This window comes from Coffea eugenioides, chromosome 6 (genome assembly GCF_003713205.1).
Source record: "Coffea eugenioides isolate CCC68of chromosome 6, Ceug_1.0, whole genome shotgun sequence".
Classification (NCBI taxonomy): Eukaryota; Viridiplantae; Streptophyta; class Magnoliopsida; order Gentianales; family Rubiaceae; genus Coffea; species Coffea eugenioides.
In genome coordinates, this window is record NC_040040.1 from 53,077,010 (window position 1) to 53,091,896 (window position 14,887).

The 14,887-nt window shown below is 36.8% G+C and overlaps 1 protein-coding gene across 1 annotated transcript; it reads right to left on the reverse strand.

Moving 5' to 3' along the window:
* Positions 1–1,052: 1,052 nt before the first annotated feature.
* On the reverse strand, positions 1,053–11,948 carry LOC113776077 (GDSL esterase/lipase At1g28590-like). The gene is made up of 5 exons (XM_027321152.1): positions 11,675–11,948; positions 11,219–11,440; positions 2,581–2,732; positions 2,118–2,394; positions 1,053–1,571 (listed from the first exon to the last, which is right to left on the reverse strand). The coding sequence occupies exons 1-5, from the start codon at positions 11,946–11,948 to the stop codon at positions 1,318–1,320; spliced, it is 1,179 nt and encodes a 392-aa protein (XP_027176953.1). The 3' UTR covers positions 1,053–1,317.
* Between the last annotated feature and the right edge of the window lie 2,939 nt (positions 11,949–14,887).

Genomic DNA, 14,887 nt, shown 5'->3' on the forward strand with positions numbered 1-14,887 from the left:
TGCCTTTTATATCCACTTCCCAATCTCCTAAACCCTCCCTTGAATGGTCTGGATGAAGGCCAGCCTCTGCCTTCATCTTGCCCTTCAATGGCACGTACGAAGCTAACCCTTTGCAAGCTGCCAAAAATGCAGCTTGCAGGGCGCGATCTTTTTTTTTTTTTTTTTTTTTTTTTTTTTTTTTAGTTTTCAAGAAAAATAATTGATTAACATTGACAACTAATTAACAAAAAACATAATAATAAAAGAAAACTAATGAAGAAAAGCTAAATTAAAAAGAAATGCTAACGCTAACTATTCTTTTTCCTTTCTTTTCTTTTTCTCTTGTTTTCTTTCCAAATTAATAGATGAAATGGTAAAATAAAGTAAAAAAACAGTAATTTAATTAATCGTCAAGTGAAAATGAATAAACTAAAAATAATAAGCGGCAAAACTGCTATTTTCTACTTTTCGCTTTCATTTTTTTTCATTTTTTTTTTATTTTCCACTTTTTCATTTTTCATCACTTTCTTTTTCTCAAAATAACTTAATAAAAATAACTAAAGTGCCCAAAGATTGAATAAATATATTTTTGTGAACAAATTTTCCTTTTCTCTTTTTTTCAAATATTCATTTTCATTTTTCTTCCAAGAAAGCATTGAATAAAAACAAAATGACTAAAACATATTTTTGATGTTTTCCTTTTCTTTTTTCTAAAAACTCTATGCTTAACTTTAAACTTAAAAGCTAAAACTAAAAACTAAAACTAAAAGTAAACAAGAATAAATAGCAAATGAAATAGGTCAACTAAAAGGGCGAAAATGAATAAAACTAAAATATCATAACAACTAATAGTGCAACACACACAATAACGAACTAAAATGCAAGCAATCTAAAATGAAAATCATGAAATAGATGCTACATAAAATTACTCAAAATTTGGTGTCTACAACACTTGCCAAAAAAAATCATAGAACTAATGATCTGACAATGAACGGTACAGAAGTTGAAAAAAAAAAGAGGAAGCCCTAAAAAATTAAGTGATGTTGGCTCAAAAATACGCAGCAGAAACATAAATAATTCCACACCACTTGTTGAGTAAAATATGAAGCCTTTTGATTGGGAATGAAAAGGAAATATGGAGCCTTTAGGTATCATTTTGCCTCCCAAATTGAAGGCTTTGTGCTCTTGCAAACCACATATTTATAGATAGGCTTATCCAACCAATCAAAAACTAGAAACGCCAACCACAAACCACATCAACTAAATAAATAACAATTTAATTTGGTTTAAAATTTTGCTACCAAGTGATAGGGACATCTCACAAAATCTAAGCTAATCTTAAAGCAGAAGTCCTGAACTCGTGGATGCAAGAGGGCAGATTGTATTGATAGGAGGATTAGAATATGGTCCTTGAAGCATGCCCTGAGCTACCAATTGGTAGGCAGCTTCGGTCAAGTGCAAACCGTCCCAGTTAACATACAAAGACGGATCGTCACAAGGAGTTGTTGGTAGGTCGCCACAATGAATTGAGGAAATATAATTGTACGGGCCTCCAGCTCCGCAGCAAGCCCTTAGAGTTTCTCCTCTAAATCCTGCAACAACGATTGAGATATTAATATATGTTCCAGTTTTGGGGACCATAAAAGCAAAAGAGCAAAGTATTAGCTTTGTTTATGATAATTATATTAAAAATTAAAAGAAAAAGAAATGGCTTATCAGAATTAGAAGAACCAACATTCTATTACCGTTTTTACCGTGATCGACCCGAATTGCTCAACCTAACGTGGCTCAGATATGTACTGTCCATTTTAAAATTTTTAATAATTATTTGTAAAAGTTTAGAATTTTACGGTACAGATTAGATTGAAAAGAAAACAAGAAAAAGGAAAAAAGGCTGTATCAAGGATAAAATATTTGACTAAAATTGCAGCTTTGACAAACTCCATTGACTACATTTAGTTACCATATATTATCACTGAACTTTGTGGTAATTCATCCAAATTGTAGGGCCAAGGATTCTTTTGCCTTCATTCCCCATCTTCATATATTATGATTCGAGACTAGCATTGGATAGGAAGGAGAAAAATAATCCAAGGCAAAAGTAAAATGTAAATCAAGTTGAAAAAATGGAGAAATACCATATGTGATTGGGGAACGATATAATCTCATTGCAGCATTGTAGTAATCGGCATAGATTATGGTGGCATGAGGATGAAGTGTTCTGATGCGATTAAGTTCTTTCTGCAGCAATCTGTTATGATATTTGGCTAAATCATTTAACCAGTTTATGCAACCAGTAGCCGTGTCGTAGTCATGCTGGTTGGAACTTTGAAAATCAGTCAGATAGGCAGCCAAGCATCCAATTGGTAAGTTCCCAGGAACCACCAATGTCACAGCTCCAAGCTTAATCATTTCCTGCATTATTACCATGAAATTGCTCATTCACTAAGCTTTTACAACAAAAATAAAAAAAATTAACGGATGAATTTTAAAATAACATCGCTGGAGTAATTTCTTTTTTTTTGAAATACATGTAATGTAGTTGTCAAGAAGAAGGAGACTATTAGACCAGTGGTCAACGAATTTCAGGTTGTTTTTTACCTCGATAGCTGAAGCGATTTCGCGCACAACAGCGGGAACATATGATTTGACCTCATCTAGTTTTATTCCATTAAGAAGCGCATGGTTGTAATCATCGCCCCCAATCTCTCCCATAAGAACAAACGAGCTTTGAAGAAATTCGCTGCTGCAATCTGTTCATCATGTACATATTTGATTTAGAATCATACATGTTATTACTACTACCTTATACAGATGTCCTCTCACTAAGTAGAGGTGTTTCTCACTCTAAGTAGAAGTGCTCTTTCTTGGGATAAGAGCTCCTCATCTCTTTGGTGGGAAAGTCAGGAAACTCAAACTTTTTCAAACTACCAAACTCCCGTACTTTTATCAACATGAACTTCCAAGCCATATCCTTGCTCAATCCTGTCTGGAATTAAGGCTAACGAAAGCAGAATCACGACGACTTAATTAATGCATGAAGGGTAGTAGATCAAGCGTCACAAGCTCTAAACCTACGGTAAGTTAACGTCAGGTATAACGAGGTTCTGTGTTTTATCTTTCCTTTGTCTTTATTTAGAGGTAATTGCGACCAAAGCACCTTTCTACATCTTCTTTCTTCACTTTACTTCTCAGTCAGTAGTTCCGTATAGTGCATCTTGTGGTCTTCTTTGTCTTTTTGTTTAATATTTCTGTCTCTACCCTGTAATACCTTATGTCTCCTGAGTGTGGAGTGGAAATACCGCCCAGAAGTGTCTAATCCTATCCATGGAGGGAGACCTGTCGGAGCTTCTACAAAAATTTTCACTGGAGAGGAATGAGCTCTCAGGAGCCACGCTAGAGGTGGAAGACCTTCATAATAGAGTTAGAGCATGTGAAGGTAGTCTTATAGGAAGAGTTATAGGAGAGAAAGTTGCTAACTTTACAGGGATTAAAATTTCGTGGCTATGGCATGGGGATATCTAAGGAATATAACAGTGATGGAGCTGGGACCTAATGTGTTTTAGTTCAACATCCCTAGCTCTGATGACAAGGAAAGAATTGTTTATGGTGGACCTTGGGTGATAGATAACCAAGTGTTAGTTCTGAATAGGTGGGCAGAAGGAATAGAAGAAGACTATAGAGATTTTGTGATCGCACCCCTTTGGGTGCAACTCTGGAATTTGCCAGTACACTGGCTTTCTAAAGAGGTTGGAAAAAAGATTGGGGTAGTTTTTAAAGAAGTTAGAGAGGTGTTAGTCCCTCAGTCTGGAGGAAAAGAGGGCAGACATCTGAAAATTTTAGTTCTGGTAGACTTGTCTAAACCTCTTCTTAGAGGTACCGTGGTTAAAATTGCAGGAGCTCTTAAGTGGATAGCATTTAAATACGAAAGGTGTCCTGACTTCTGCTATAGCTGTGGGATAGTAGGGCACAGTGAGAGGTCCTGCAAAGAGAAGAGAGTCTAAGGGGGATGTACTGCAGAAAACCAGTTTGGTCCCTGGAAATAATAGAAGTTCACCTCAGAAAAAATCAGCTAGACCTGAAGAGTCAAGCTAAAAAAGGTATTGGACCTTCCAGAAAGGAGAACTGGTTGAGCAGGAGAGAAATAGGACCCAACTGAATAAGAGTCTGTTGGAATCTCTTAAGTCCAATGGCAAGGGAGGAAACAACACTCAGGACTTGAGGAAGGGAATGGAGGATGCTAGGACAGGGAAGGATGCAAGAGCCTCAATAAGTGTTATAGAAAACAAGGAAGATAACCAAGGCTGTAAGGAGGGCCACATGAACCTTGAAAAAGGGAAACCTGACCTCCCTCTAGTGATCTAGGTTGAGGAAGAAATTCAAACCCTAACTATAGTAGAAGAGATGGAGGAGGATAGAGAGGTAGAGTTGCAAAACTAGAATCAAGGTCTTGTGGTCAATGAGGAAACTGCAGGGGTGCTAGTGATCCACTATGAATCCCAAAGAACTGAGAAGGTTTTGGAGGCTATAGATAAGCAAGCCAAGAGGACGTTTAGAAGATTAAAGTCCCCAACCAGAACCAGAAGACCATTGAGGGATTTAAATGGTAATGGAAATAGCCAGTTGAACGTTGGAAAAAGAAAGGTTCTGATCAGGGATGAAGAGATGGAGAAAGTTAATCATGAGATAGTTCAGTGGAAAAAAACCAAACCTATGGAAAAGTTATATTCTGCTGAGGTGAGGGGAGAGGAGGTGGGGTCCTTCCTTAAAGGGACCCCCAAAGGAAGATGAGAGTTCTGGTGTGGAACTGTCAATGAGTGGGGAGCCCCTTGACAGTTCCCCATTTGAGGGAGGTGAACAACCTCTCCTCTCCAAGTTTGATTTTCTTAAGTGAGACTAAAACTAGGAAACCAGTTATAGATAGATTAGCTATAGGGTTAAGATTTGACAATAATGTGGCAGTTGAAACTATGAATAAAGCATGTGGCATGGCTTTGTTTTGGACTAAGGAAACGCAAATCTTGGAGGTAGACAGAACTGCCTTCACGATAGAAGCTAAAATAGAAGACACTGACTCTCAGGTTGTCTGGTGGTTTATTGGAGTATATGCTAGTTGTGACCATATGATCAGGAACGAACAATGGAGGGTGCTGAGTAATAGGAAAAGACTGTGGGGATCTAGATACATGATAGCTGGGAACTTCAATGATATTCTGTCTAATGAAGAAAAGTGGGGAGGAGTAGTAAGGGAGGAGAGGAGCTTTATGGACTTCCAAGACTTCATAGATCAGAATAGCTTAATTGATGTTGGTTTTGAATGACAACCTTGAACCTGGAGCAATCACTGGGATAATGAAGGAGAGGTCAGACAAAGACTGGACAGATGTCTATGTAGTGTTGAATGGTTCCAAGAATTTGAGAAGGCAAGATGTCAGCACATTGACACCTTTGCTTCTGATCACTATATGCTTTTGTTAGATACAGCCTCGGGGAAAGAAAGGAAAAAGAAGAGGTTTTATTTTGATAAGATATGGCTTCATAGGGAGGGGGTGCAACAGGTGATAGAGAAAGCTTGGAATAAGGAGGAGCAAGGATTAAGAATGTTTAAAATCACAAAGAAGATAAAAAAACTGTAGAATTGAACTCTTGAAGTGGAGGGATACTTTCCAAGCTAACTCTAGGAGTAGAATCACTGATTTGAAGAAGGAACTAGAGAGAATTAAGGACTCAGGTTTTGAAAACAGGAAAGGTAAACTAACTGACAATAAGATCAGTTGAAGACTGCATATAAGGAGGAAGAAAACTTTTGGAGTCAAAAAGCTAGAATCTGTTGGCTAAGGGAGGGTGATAAGAACACTAAGTATTTCCATACCTACGTCAAGGGAAGGAGAGTGAGCAATAGAATCAGAAATTTACAGAGAGAAAATGATTCTTGGACAGAAAATGAGGATGAGGTGGTGACAGAAATTTTAGATTTCTTTAAGGAGTTGTTTAAAAGTGGAGGGAGGAGTGATATGTCAGAAATTCTAGATGGCATTCAACACTCCATATCTCAGGAGATGAATGACAAGCTGACCAAAGCAGTGGAGGAGGACGAAATTCATGATGCATTATTTTCCATGAATCCTAAAAAAACTCCAGGACAAGATGGGATGTCTCCACTGTTTTTTCAGAGGTTCTGGAGCACCATTAAGAGTGACATTATCCCAGCAATCAAAGCATTTTTTAACTCAGGATTCATGCTTAAATCTGTAAACCATACTGTCATCTTTCTTATTCCTAAAATCTTGCACCCAACCAGTTTGAAAAACTATAGTCCTATCAGTCTTTGCAGTGTGCTATACAAAATCATCTCTAAAATTCTAGCAAATCATTTGAAGTATGTCCTGGACAAATACATAAGCAAAACTCAATCAGCTTTTATTCCTGATAGACAGATTTTAGACAATGTGATTGTAGCTCATGAGTGCATGCACTACCTCAAAAACAAAAGACAAGAGAAAGATGGATACATGACAATTAAGTTAGATATGACAAAAGCTTATGATAGGGTAGAGTGGCAATTTTTGCAGGCTATAATGGAAAAAATGGGTTTCTGTTCTACATGGATCAATTGGATCACTAGTTGCTTGAAAACAGTAAACTACTCTTTCAACTGCAATGGAGAGATCAAAGGTTTTGTGTCACCAGGAAGGGGAATATAACAAGGAGATCCCTTGTCTCCTTATCTATTCTTAATATGCTTAGAAGGATTCTCCAATTTACTGAGGAAAGCTGAAGAAAGAAAAAGGATCAAAGGACTGAAAATTAGCAGGCAAGGACCAATTCTGTAGTTTTTTTAGTAGAAACATGAACTGTGAGCAAAGGAAAGAGGTATGCCAAACTCTAGGAGGGATGGCTGAAGCAAAGCAAGGAAAATACTTGGGACTTCCAATGGTGATTTCAAGAACCACGGATCAAATATTTGGCTTCGTAAAAGAAAACATAAAAAGAAGACTTCAGAATTGGAAAAACAAATTTCTGAGCTCAGCAGGGAAAGAGGTAATGTTGAAGGCAGTTGCAATAGCCATGCCAATGTACGTTATGTCATGTTTTAAGCTACCAAGAAAACTTTGCAAAGACATTAGTGCTTTGATGGCCAATTTCTGGTGGGGAGAAACCAATGGTAGGAACAAAATGCACTGGATTGCTTGGGAAAGAATGACACTGCAGAGAAATGTAGGAGGACTAGGCTTCAAGGACCTTGAAGCCTTCAATAAAGCACTGTTAGGGAAGCAGGTATAGAGGCTCCTTACCAAGCCAAACCTTCTTGTCAGCAAGGTGATGAAAACACCTTCTTGTCAGCAAGCGAAATATTTCCCTAAGGAGTCCATCCTACAATGTAATCCCCCCAAGAATGCATCCTGGATTTGACAAGGATTAATGGGAGCAAGAAATTTACTTGATGAAGGTCTAATCAGGAGAATTGGAAATGGTAGAAATACAAGAATTTGGGAACATAAATGGATACCAGAGACAATCACAGGTAAGCCAACTACCTGTAGATCTAGTAACAGTGAGCTGGAAATGGTGGATGAGCTTATATGTCATAACAGATGGAACATGAACATTATTTTCAGAACTTTCAATAGAAATGATGCTGAGAGAATTCTAAATATCCCTTTAAGCCTATCAGGGAGGGAAGACAGCTACTATTGGCAACCACAGGCTGGAGGGATGTATACAGTCAATTCATGCATACAGTCAATTCATGCTACAAATTTCTGATGAAGAAAAACAGAAGTGCAAGGAGGTGCAACTCTGAGGGAGCTGGCTCAAGTTATGCAGAAGGAAGTCAACAAGTGGCACAGATGTGGAACACACTCTGGAAGCTCAACATTAAACACAAAATCAAGTTCTTCATCTGGAAATGCATTAAAGGAGCTTTGCCAGTAAGGGAAGCAGTGAGTAGAAGAACAGGAGTGGGTGATCCTATGTGCACAACATGTAGAGAGGCATAGGAAACAATAGAACACCTATTGCTAAACCGTCCTCACACGGTGGACATATGGAAGGTAGCTCCTATTCAGTGGGATGGAGCTAAGGACCAGCAGAGAGACTTCAAACGATGGTGGCTCAGAATTTCAGAAGCAAGGAAAAGACCAGAAGGGAAGGAACATATTGGTCTGACTGCAAATATTTTGTGGCAGGTGTGAAAAGATAGAAATAAAAAGGAATTTGAGAGCTCAAATAGATCCACACCAATAAGAACATTAGAAAGAGCACATAAAGAATGGTTGGAGCAAATGGAAGTGGAGAAATCGAAGGATAGAAAGAGTACAGAAGAAGCAGCCTTCATGCACGAACAACAAAGCCAAGGCAATGAAGCTGAAGGAACTATAGTTATGGATGTGACAACAACAACGAAGAAAGGACAGAACACTCTTGGCATTGGAGTCACAGTAAAAGAAAATGCAAGCACTAGAATTGCAGATAGGGTGCAGAAAGAGAGAAGCCTGGGGAACAAAGTCCTAGGTAATGCAATGGTATTAAAACTGGTTTTGTGCAAAGCTGTGCAACATCAATGGAGCAAAGTCAGGCTCAACTTATGTAACAAGGAGCTGTGGAAACAAATAACACAGCAACGACCCACGGATAGAAAAATGGCTACATTGCTGGAAAATATCTCTAAGCTGCAGAGACTGTTTTGCATGTGCTCCTTTGGATTGGATAGGGAAGAAAATATGATAGATAGCAGAAAACTTAATGCTAATGCCTTAGGCATTATTGTGGATGAGGAAAGAATTTTTCCTCAGTGTCTTTGAACACTTTTTGTAAAGTTCTCTCGAGCCGTTGCTCGCACATGTAGTTTCTTTATGATAATGAAATTCTCCTATCGTTTCGACAAAAAAAAAATTACTACTACCTTGCTTTTTCTTTTTTTTTTCTTAAGTTGAGATTTCAAGACTTACAGATTATGAGTTCTATTCCCCATTTTCCCTCCAACTTCTTAAATTCCATCCTTTCCCAACTAAAGGAAAAATTGAAGAAAAGAAAAAGATTGGACATTTCATGTTTAACAGTTGCTGATTTACAACTATACTTAGGGTCCGTTTGGGGTTGCGGTAATTTATTGAAAAGTATTTCCCTAATAGAGTTTTTAACAAAAGTACTTATCAATTGTTTAAGTGCTTTTAAATATATTATTTAGTAACATAATTCAATAAGTACTTATTGTATTGGATAATGTGTAATTTGAAAGTTTTTAAAAGTGTTTGATAGGGATATAATTATGCATTTTATTTGTGGTTATTTGGTCTTAATTTTGACAGTTTAGTATACAAAGTATTGGATTTCTGCTCATAATTAGTATTTGTGTTAATTACAGGCAATTAGTGTTGAAAGTGACGAAAGGGAGACAAAATCCAGAAGACTCTTGCCTCTAAGGCGTGGCCACGCCTTAGAAGGTGGACGAAACCGAAAGACGGACCATGGTCCACGTGAACCCGAAGCGCTGGATTGGAACCTTGAAACAAAAGTTGTGGGCCTCCTAACCCTTTGAAGACGACTGGCGGCTACAAAAGGCGAAAAAGACCAAAAGAAAAGGGGATTGACGTTTTGTGATTTGGGGAGATTAGCTCTAGTTTTCTTATTTTTGTTCCCTAGCCGTCAGACGTCGGGAGACCTTTTCGTTTTCGCACTTGGTCTTGGATTTTTCTTCTCTCGGCTTTTGCTTTATCATTGTGAGTGGCTTAGCGGCCGCATTGTTTTTCATTTCGTCTTGGGGTTCAGCAAAAACTTCATGAAAACTATGAATTGCTTCGTCGTTATGTGGCAAGGCTGAATCTTTTATCTAGTTGAGGAATAAATCAAGGATTGGAGCACCATAACTGTGAGATCGTTTTAATTGTTTTATTTTTGATTTATATGTTCATGGGTATTTGATTATTCTCTATTTTTCCCTGAGTTATTACTGTTTAGATTTATTGGATAATTAGGCCTGTTATTCGATTGTCTAAATAATTGATAGCCAATTAGGATGTTGGCGCGTCGCCTTTAAGTATCTTGATTAGTGGCAAACGAGACAATTTCACCGCCTCGCAAGCGGTTTAATTTGGATCGTGGGGATAATTAATCTAGCCTAAATAAACCCGCATGTGTGTTTGTCATCTAGAATTGGGTCTTTCTAATTCCTAATGCTGTGGCTACATTAAATCCTGTGAGCATTCCTGGGGTTGTCTAATCACAAGAGGGTAGTTTATGAGCGTCTCTTGACTACCATAAAATTAAGGAAAGATTGGTGGTTGGGTGCGTCGCTTGACCACTATAACCAGTTTATTCGTGAGTATATGAATTGTCCCTTGTATCTGTGATCAGTTGTGTGCTTCGGTGCCAAGATTAATTCCTTGACTAGGTTGTTTTAATTAATTGTTATTTGTGTAGTTTGGTTCCTGCTATCTTAATCAACTTTAAATTTCAGTTTTTATTCCTTTTTAATTAGTTGGTACTACTGCTAAAAATCCCCCCCCATTTTCCTGTGTGATTTGCCTACCTGTTCCCTGAGGAGACGACCCTACTCACCACTATATTCATTCAGTTTTGGTAGTAGGTCTAATATAAATTTTATTTTTGGTGGTTTGACACCCACCAGTGTTTATCTTTTTATTTGGTTCATAATATAGGATAAGATGATTAAATTTAATATTTTATTTTTTAAATCACAAAAACTACTTTAAAAGCATCAAATTTGAACTTATGTTTTAACACCAAAAGTTCTACTCCTTGCTTTATGGAATGATATTTACCAACACTTTAAAAGTACTTTTAGCACCTAAGAGTATTTTTTTACCAAAAGCATCGCAACCCGAAACGGGGCATTACTCCTATACTATGGGAAAAAGAAAATAGGTCCGAAGGGATCATTAGGAATCCAGATTGGACTAAACCATCTCAGGGGTCATTAAGAAGAATTCAAAAAGAACTAAACTGCCTCTACACCAAGGCACCATTGGATTTGAGAAGCTAGAGGTCCTTGGCATTTAATGCTAGCAAGGGTATTTGATCCCTCAACCAACACCCTAAGAGGGACTTAAAGGCTTTCTTGATGACTATTGAAGCAATGGTCCGGTAGTTTACCTCACACCTGTTCGTTCGTTTGTTTATATTCTAATGGCACAGAAAGCACTACAAAATTTCCACTAATATATTCACGCTCCATTTTGCCCGCTATACGGTATGTACGACTCATTAATTTACTTACCTGAAGAGTTGCTGCTGCATAGAGACGGCAATATATCTTTGAACCACCTTAACTGTGTTCCCAGTGACACATTCGTTGCAAGATCATGCAGTCCCATTTCCAGGAAAAATGCATTGTTAAGTGCTGTAGCTCCTGATACAGCGAAATTCACGCCTTGTCGAAAATCCGCACTGTCATCTCTCCAGAGGTATGGTGGTACTAACGGAAGCCCAAAACTCTCAGCTACACGGCCAGAACATTTGATCAATGAATTAACGTGCAATCAAAATGATGAAACGTACATGAATTTAAGGTTGTTTTAGGGTCTGAGATGATGTGAGAATTGAAGACTTGTTCAGAAACACGAAAGCAAAATCTATCTGATAGAAAAAGAAAACGAGAGCAAAATCTGTATAAATAATACATCTTTATAACTTAAATTGTGTGATGCGCTTATCTCTCTCTCTGCGTACGTACCAAAGAAATCAATGATGAGACGGCCATTGGAGCAACGACCGGTAGGGTGGTTAAAGAAGGTTTCCCCATACGGTGGTCGATGACAGTGGGTAGTATTATCGGGTGGGAAGAGCTGGACTAAGTTGCCAGTATCAGTAAGGGAATCCCCAAAGCTGATGATGGATTTGTAGCATGATCCAGCTGATGCTCTTGGTGAAGTAGATAATTTCAATAAAGAAAGTATGAGTATTGCTAATGCAGGTGTTAGTAATTGGATAGAAGATGAAGCGGCCATGTTTTAATAGTAATAATGGTGAAGGAAGGATCTGAAAGTTAAAGAAGTTAAAATATTCTGCAATATGAAGCCAAAGGCTACGAGTCTTTTAGATAGCCCTTTGTGCGGATTTTCTTGCAGCAGCAGCCATTAACGAATCCTACATACTAGTGGAACTTTTGTACACGGAACATCAATAGACAAAGTCATCTTGAATAATTGTAACACAAAAATTTGGCCAAACGACCAAACTAGATGAGTCAAGCGTAGGCGACAGCTGTTAAAGATGGAACATCAATAGACAAAGTCATCTTGAATAATTGTAACACAAAAAAATTTGGCCAAACGACAAAACTAGGTGAGTAAAGGGTGGGTGACAGGGTTGAATGGGAAACCAAAACTGCGAACACATTCAAATCATGCCCCAAGCTATAATATTAAGGAAAAAAAACTGGCATATTTGAATCCTGACTTGTAAAATCTATACTGACTGTACCCAAATCTAGAGGTGTCAAAATGGTTACTCGAACGAGTTGGTCATAATTGAGTAAAGTGAATAATTGAGTCAACGACATGATAATGTTGTAAAAATAAATTAAGCCACACTATACATGTGTATTTTATTTTATATCTTGTGCTGGTGTTTGAAGTTAAGTTTTGATGATAACCACATTTGAAGTTCCTATATATTCTTCTTTCTTTCTTTTTTTCCCTCTGTCAAACCTTCTATAACACATCTAGATATGTTTCCATCACTAATTACCTCATTTAACAAAATTAACTCAATGTGAATTTGTTTGAAATCCTTTTGTGTGTGTGTGTGTGTGTTTACCTAATCTCCCAAATGAGCATCATGATATGCAGGATTCTTGATTTTTCTTCATAATTCTGAGAGAAGCATTTCTTGTGAACGTTTTTTTCAAGGGTTTGGGGGAGAACCTCTAATGGCCTGTTGTGGTGCGGGAGGCATCCCCCTACAATTATGGCTTCGATGCTGTGTGTGGCGACCCACCCTTGATAGCTTGTGCTCAACCATCTTTATATATCAGCATTAAATAGTAGAGAGACCCAATTTTAGTTAACAACTACACATGCAAGTTCATTTAAACTAAATTAATTATTTCCATAGCACAAATTAGACTATTCGTAAAGTAATGAAATTGTATTATCTGCCACTAATATTAAACTATCAAGTATTACAAACTTGATGTCTTAATTGGCATTAAATCATTCAGACAATTGAATAGTTGGCCAAATTATTCAACTAAATCCAAATAATAGTAACCAGTGAAATATAGAAAATAATTAAATACTCATGAACATATAAAATTAGGCACAGAAAAAATGAAATGATCTCATAATTGATCATGAAATCGTGCATTGATTACTCCTCAACTAATTATAAATTTAGCTTCACTCCACGAAGAAAACGCAGCTAAAAATCTCCATGAAATTCATCTTACAAGTCTTGTTTTGTAAAGCTTGTAAGCTAGAAAGAAACCCCAACTAAGTGTCATTTGAAAGTACGTATGAAAGGAAGCTTATCTACTGTTATTCCAAAAGTACGAAAAGAAAAATCAAACTGCTGGTCACATTTCTCTATCCTTTCAGTCAAGTCACAAAGGAGATTATAAAGGATACGTCCTCCACGTCTTTCCACCCCGAGTGATTGATTATATCTTATCTTCCTTTTTTTTTCTCCAACCGTAAATTGACTTTTCCTCTATTTCCTATCCTAATCAACTTCTAAAAACTTGACATTTCCTTTATTTCCTATCCTAATCAACTTCCAAAAACTTATTTGAAACTAACTTATTCTAAAATAGAATGCTAGCTGAACAAGTTCCCTACTCTAATAAAAACTCTGAACAAAATGTCCAAAAGATAGTTCCAAATTTCAGAGATAATTTTTCGGTCCCATCTCCAATCTTTTTTTTTTTGAACGATCCCATCTCCAATTTTCAACTTCTCAATCTCGGGCATAGGCACGCTTTGAAACAAATAGTCTTTTGAAATTTTAAATTGTCTTAAAAATCACAATTAGTCAAACAAGCAATAGTTGTAAAAGAACCAAAATGTGGAACGGAAATAAAAAAAATGAAGAGAATTTGTTGCCTAAGTCAATGTGAAAAAATAAAAAATAGTCAGCGAGGGAGAAACTTGTAGGAAAGGAAAGTGTGTGCTCAGTCTAAATAAATAAAGATTTTTTTAAACAAGTATCTAATGGGGACTTCTTAACCCACTTAAATTATATCTAAAATACCATGTTAATATACACAAACACATTTATTGCACTTTCTATATTTAGATATTCTTTTTCAAATTAATTACGCTTTCTAAAACATTGGCACCTGAAGCCCCTCTTAATTGGTGCCAATAGGCACTCATTAGCTAAACTGATAAATAAAAGGTCTAAATTAATGAGGAGAGGCAAAAAAAAAAAAAAAAATGCAGTTGAATACTTCCAAAGGTTGGCACTATTTAATATGCCTAACGTACCCTTTACCGTAGACACTCATAGTTGCCCTGTTGATATAAACATTTCTTGGGCTTAACTTAGAATTAAAAAAACTAACACCTAAAACCCCTTTTAATGAATATGGGAACCGTTGTATAACCTCATTGAAGTATTAGCTAGCCCAGTTAAAAAAGAAATAAAAAATAAGTTGCCTTTTCATTTTTCTGGTCTTGAATATAAGAAGAAAAAATTATACTATGTCTTACTTTTTATACAATACATTCTCATTCCTTTTTTGTTTTATTTTTTAGTTTTTTTCTTTGTGTCTTTGCTACCCTACAAAATTTCTTATTGGGCCAATAAAATACAAACCATAAGGTTCAAGCTAATCCCTTAAGTTTAAAAAAATTTATTATAGTCTATTAAAGTAGTGAAAAACTTCAAATTGTTGGCACCAAAATTCGTGAATGAAGGGAAATATCTTTTAGGGATAATTACTATG

What these genes read in the sequence shown, in the direction of transcription:
- LOC113776077 (XM_027321152.1), bottom strand. Translation starts at nt 11,948, where the DNA reads ATGGCCGCTTCATCTTCTATCCAATTACTAACACCTGCATTAGCAATA. An exon ending in TCTCATCATTGATTTCTTTG is followed by an intron (nt 11,441 to 11,674) that starts GTACGTACGCAG and finishes CTGGCCGTGTAG; the next exon opens with CTGAGAGTTTTGGGCTTCCG. An exon ending in AAATCGCTTCAGCTATCGAG is followed by an intron (nt 2,395 to 2,580) that starts GTAAAAAACAAC and finishes GTAATAATGCAG; the next exon opens with GAAATGATTAAGCTTGGAGC.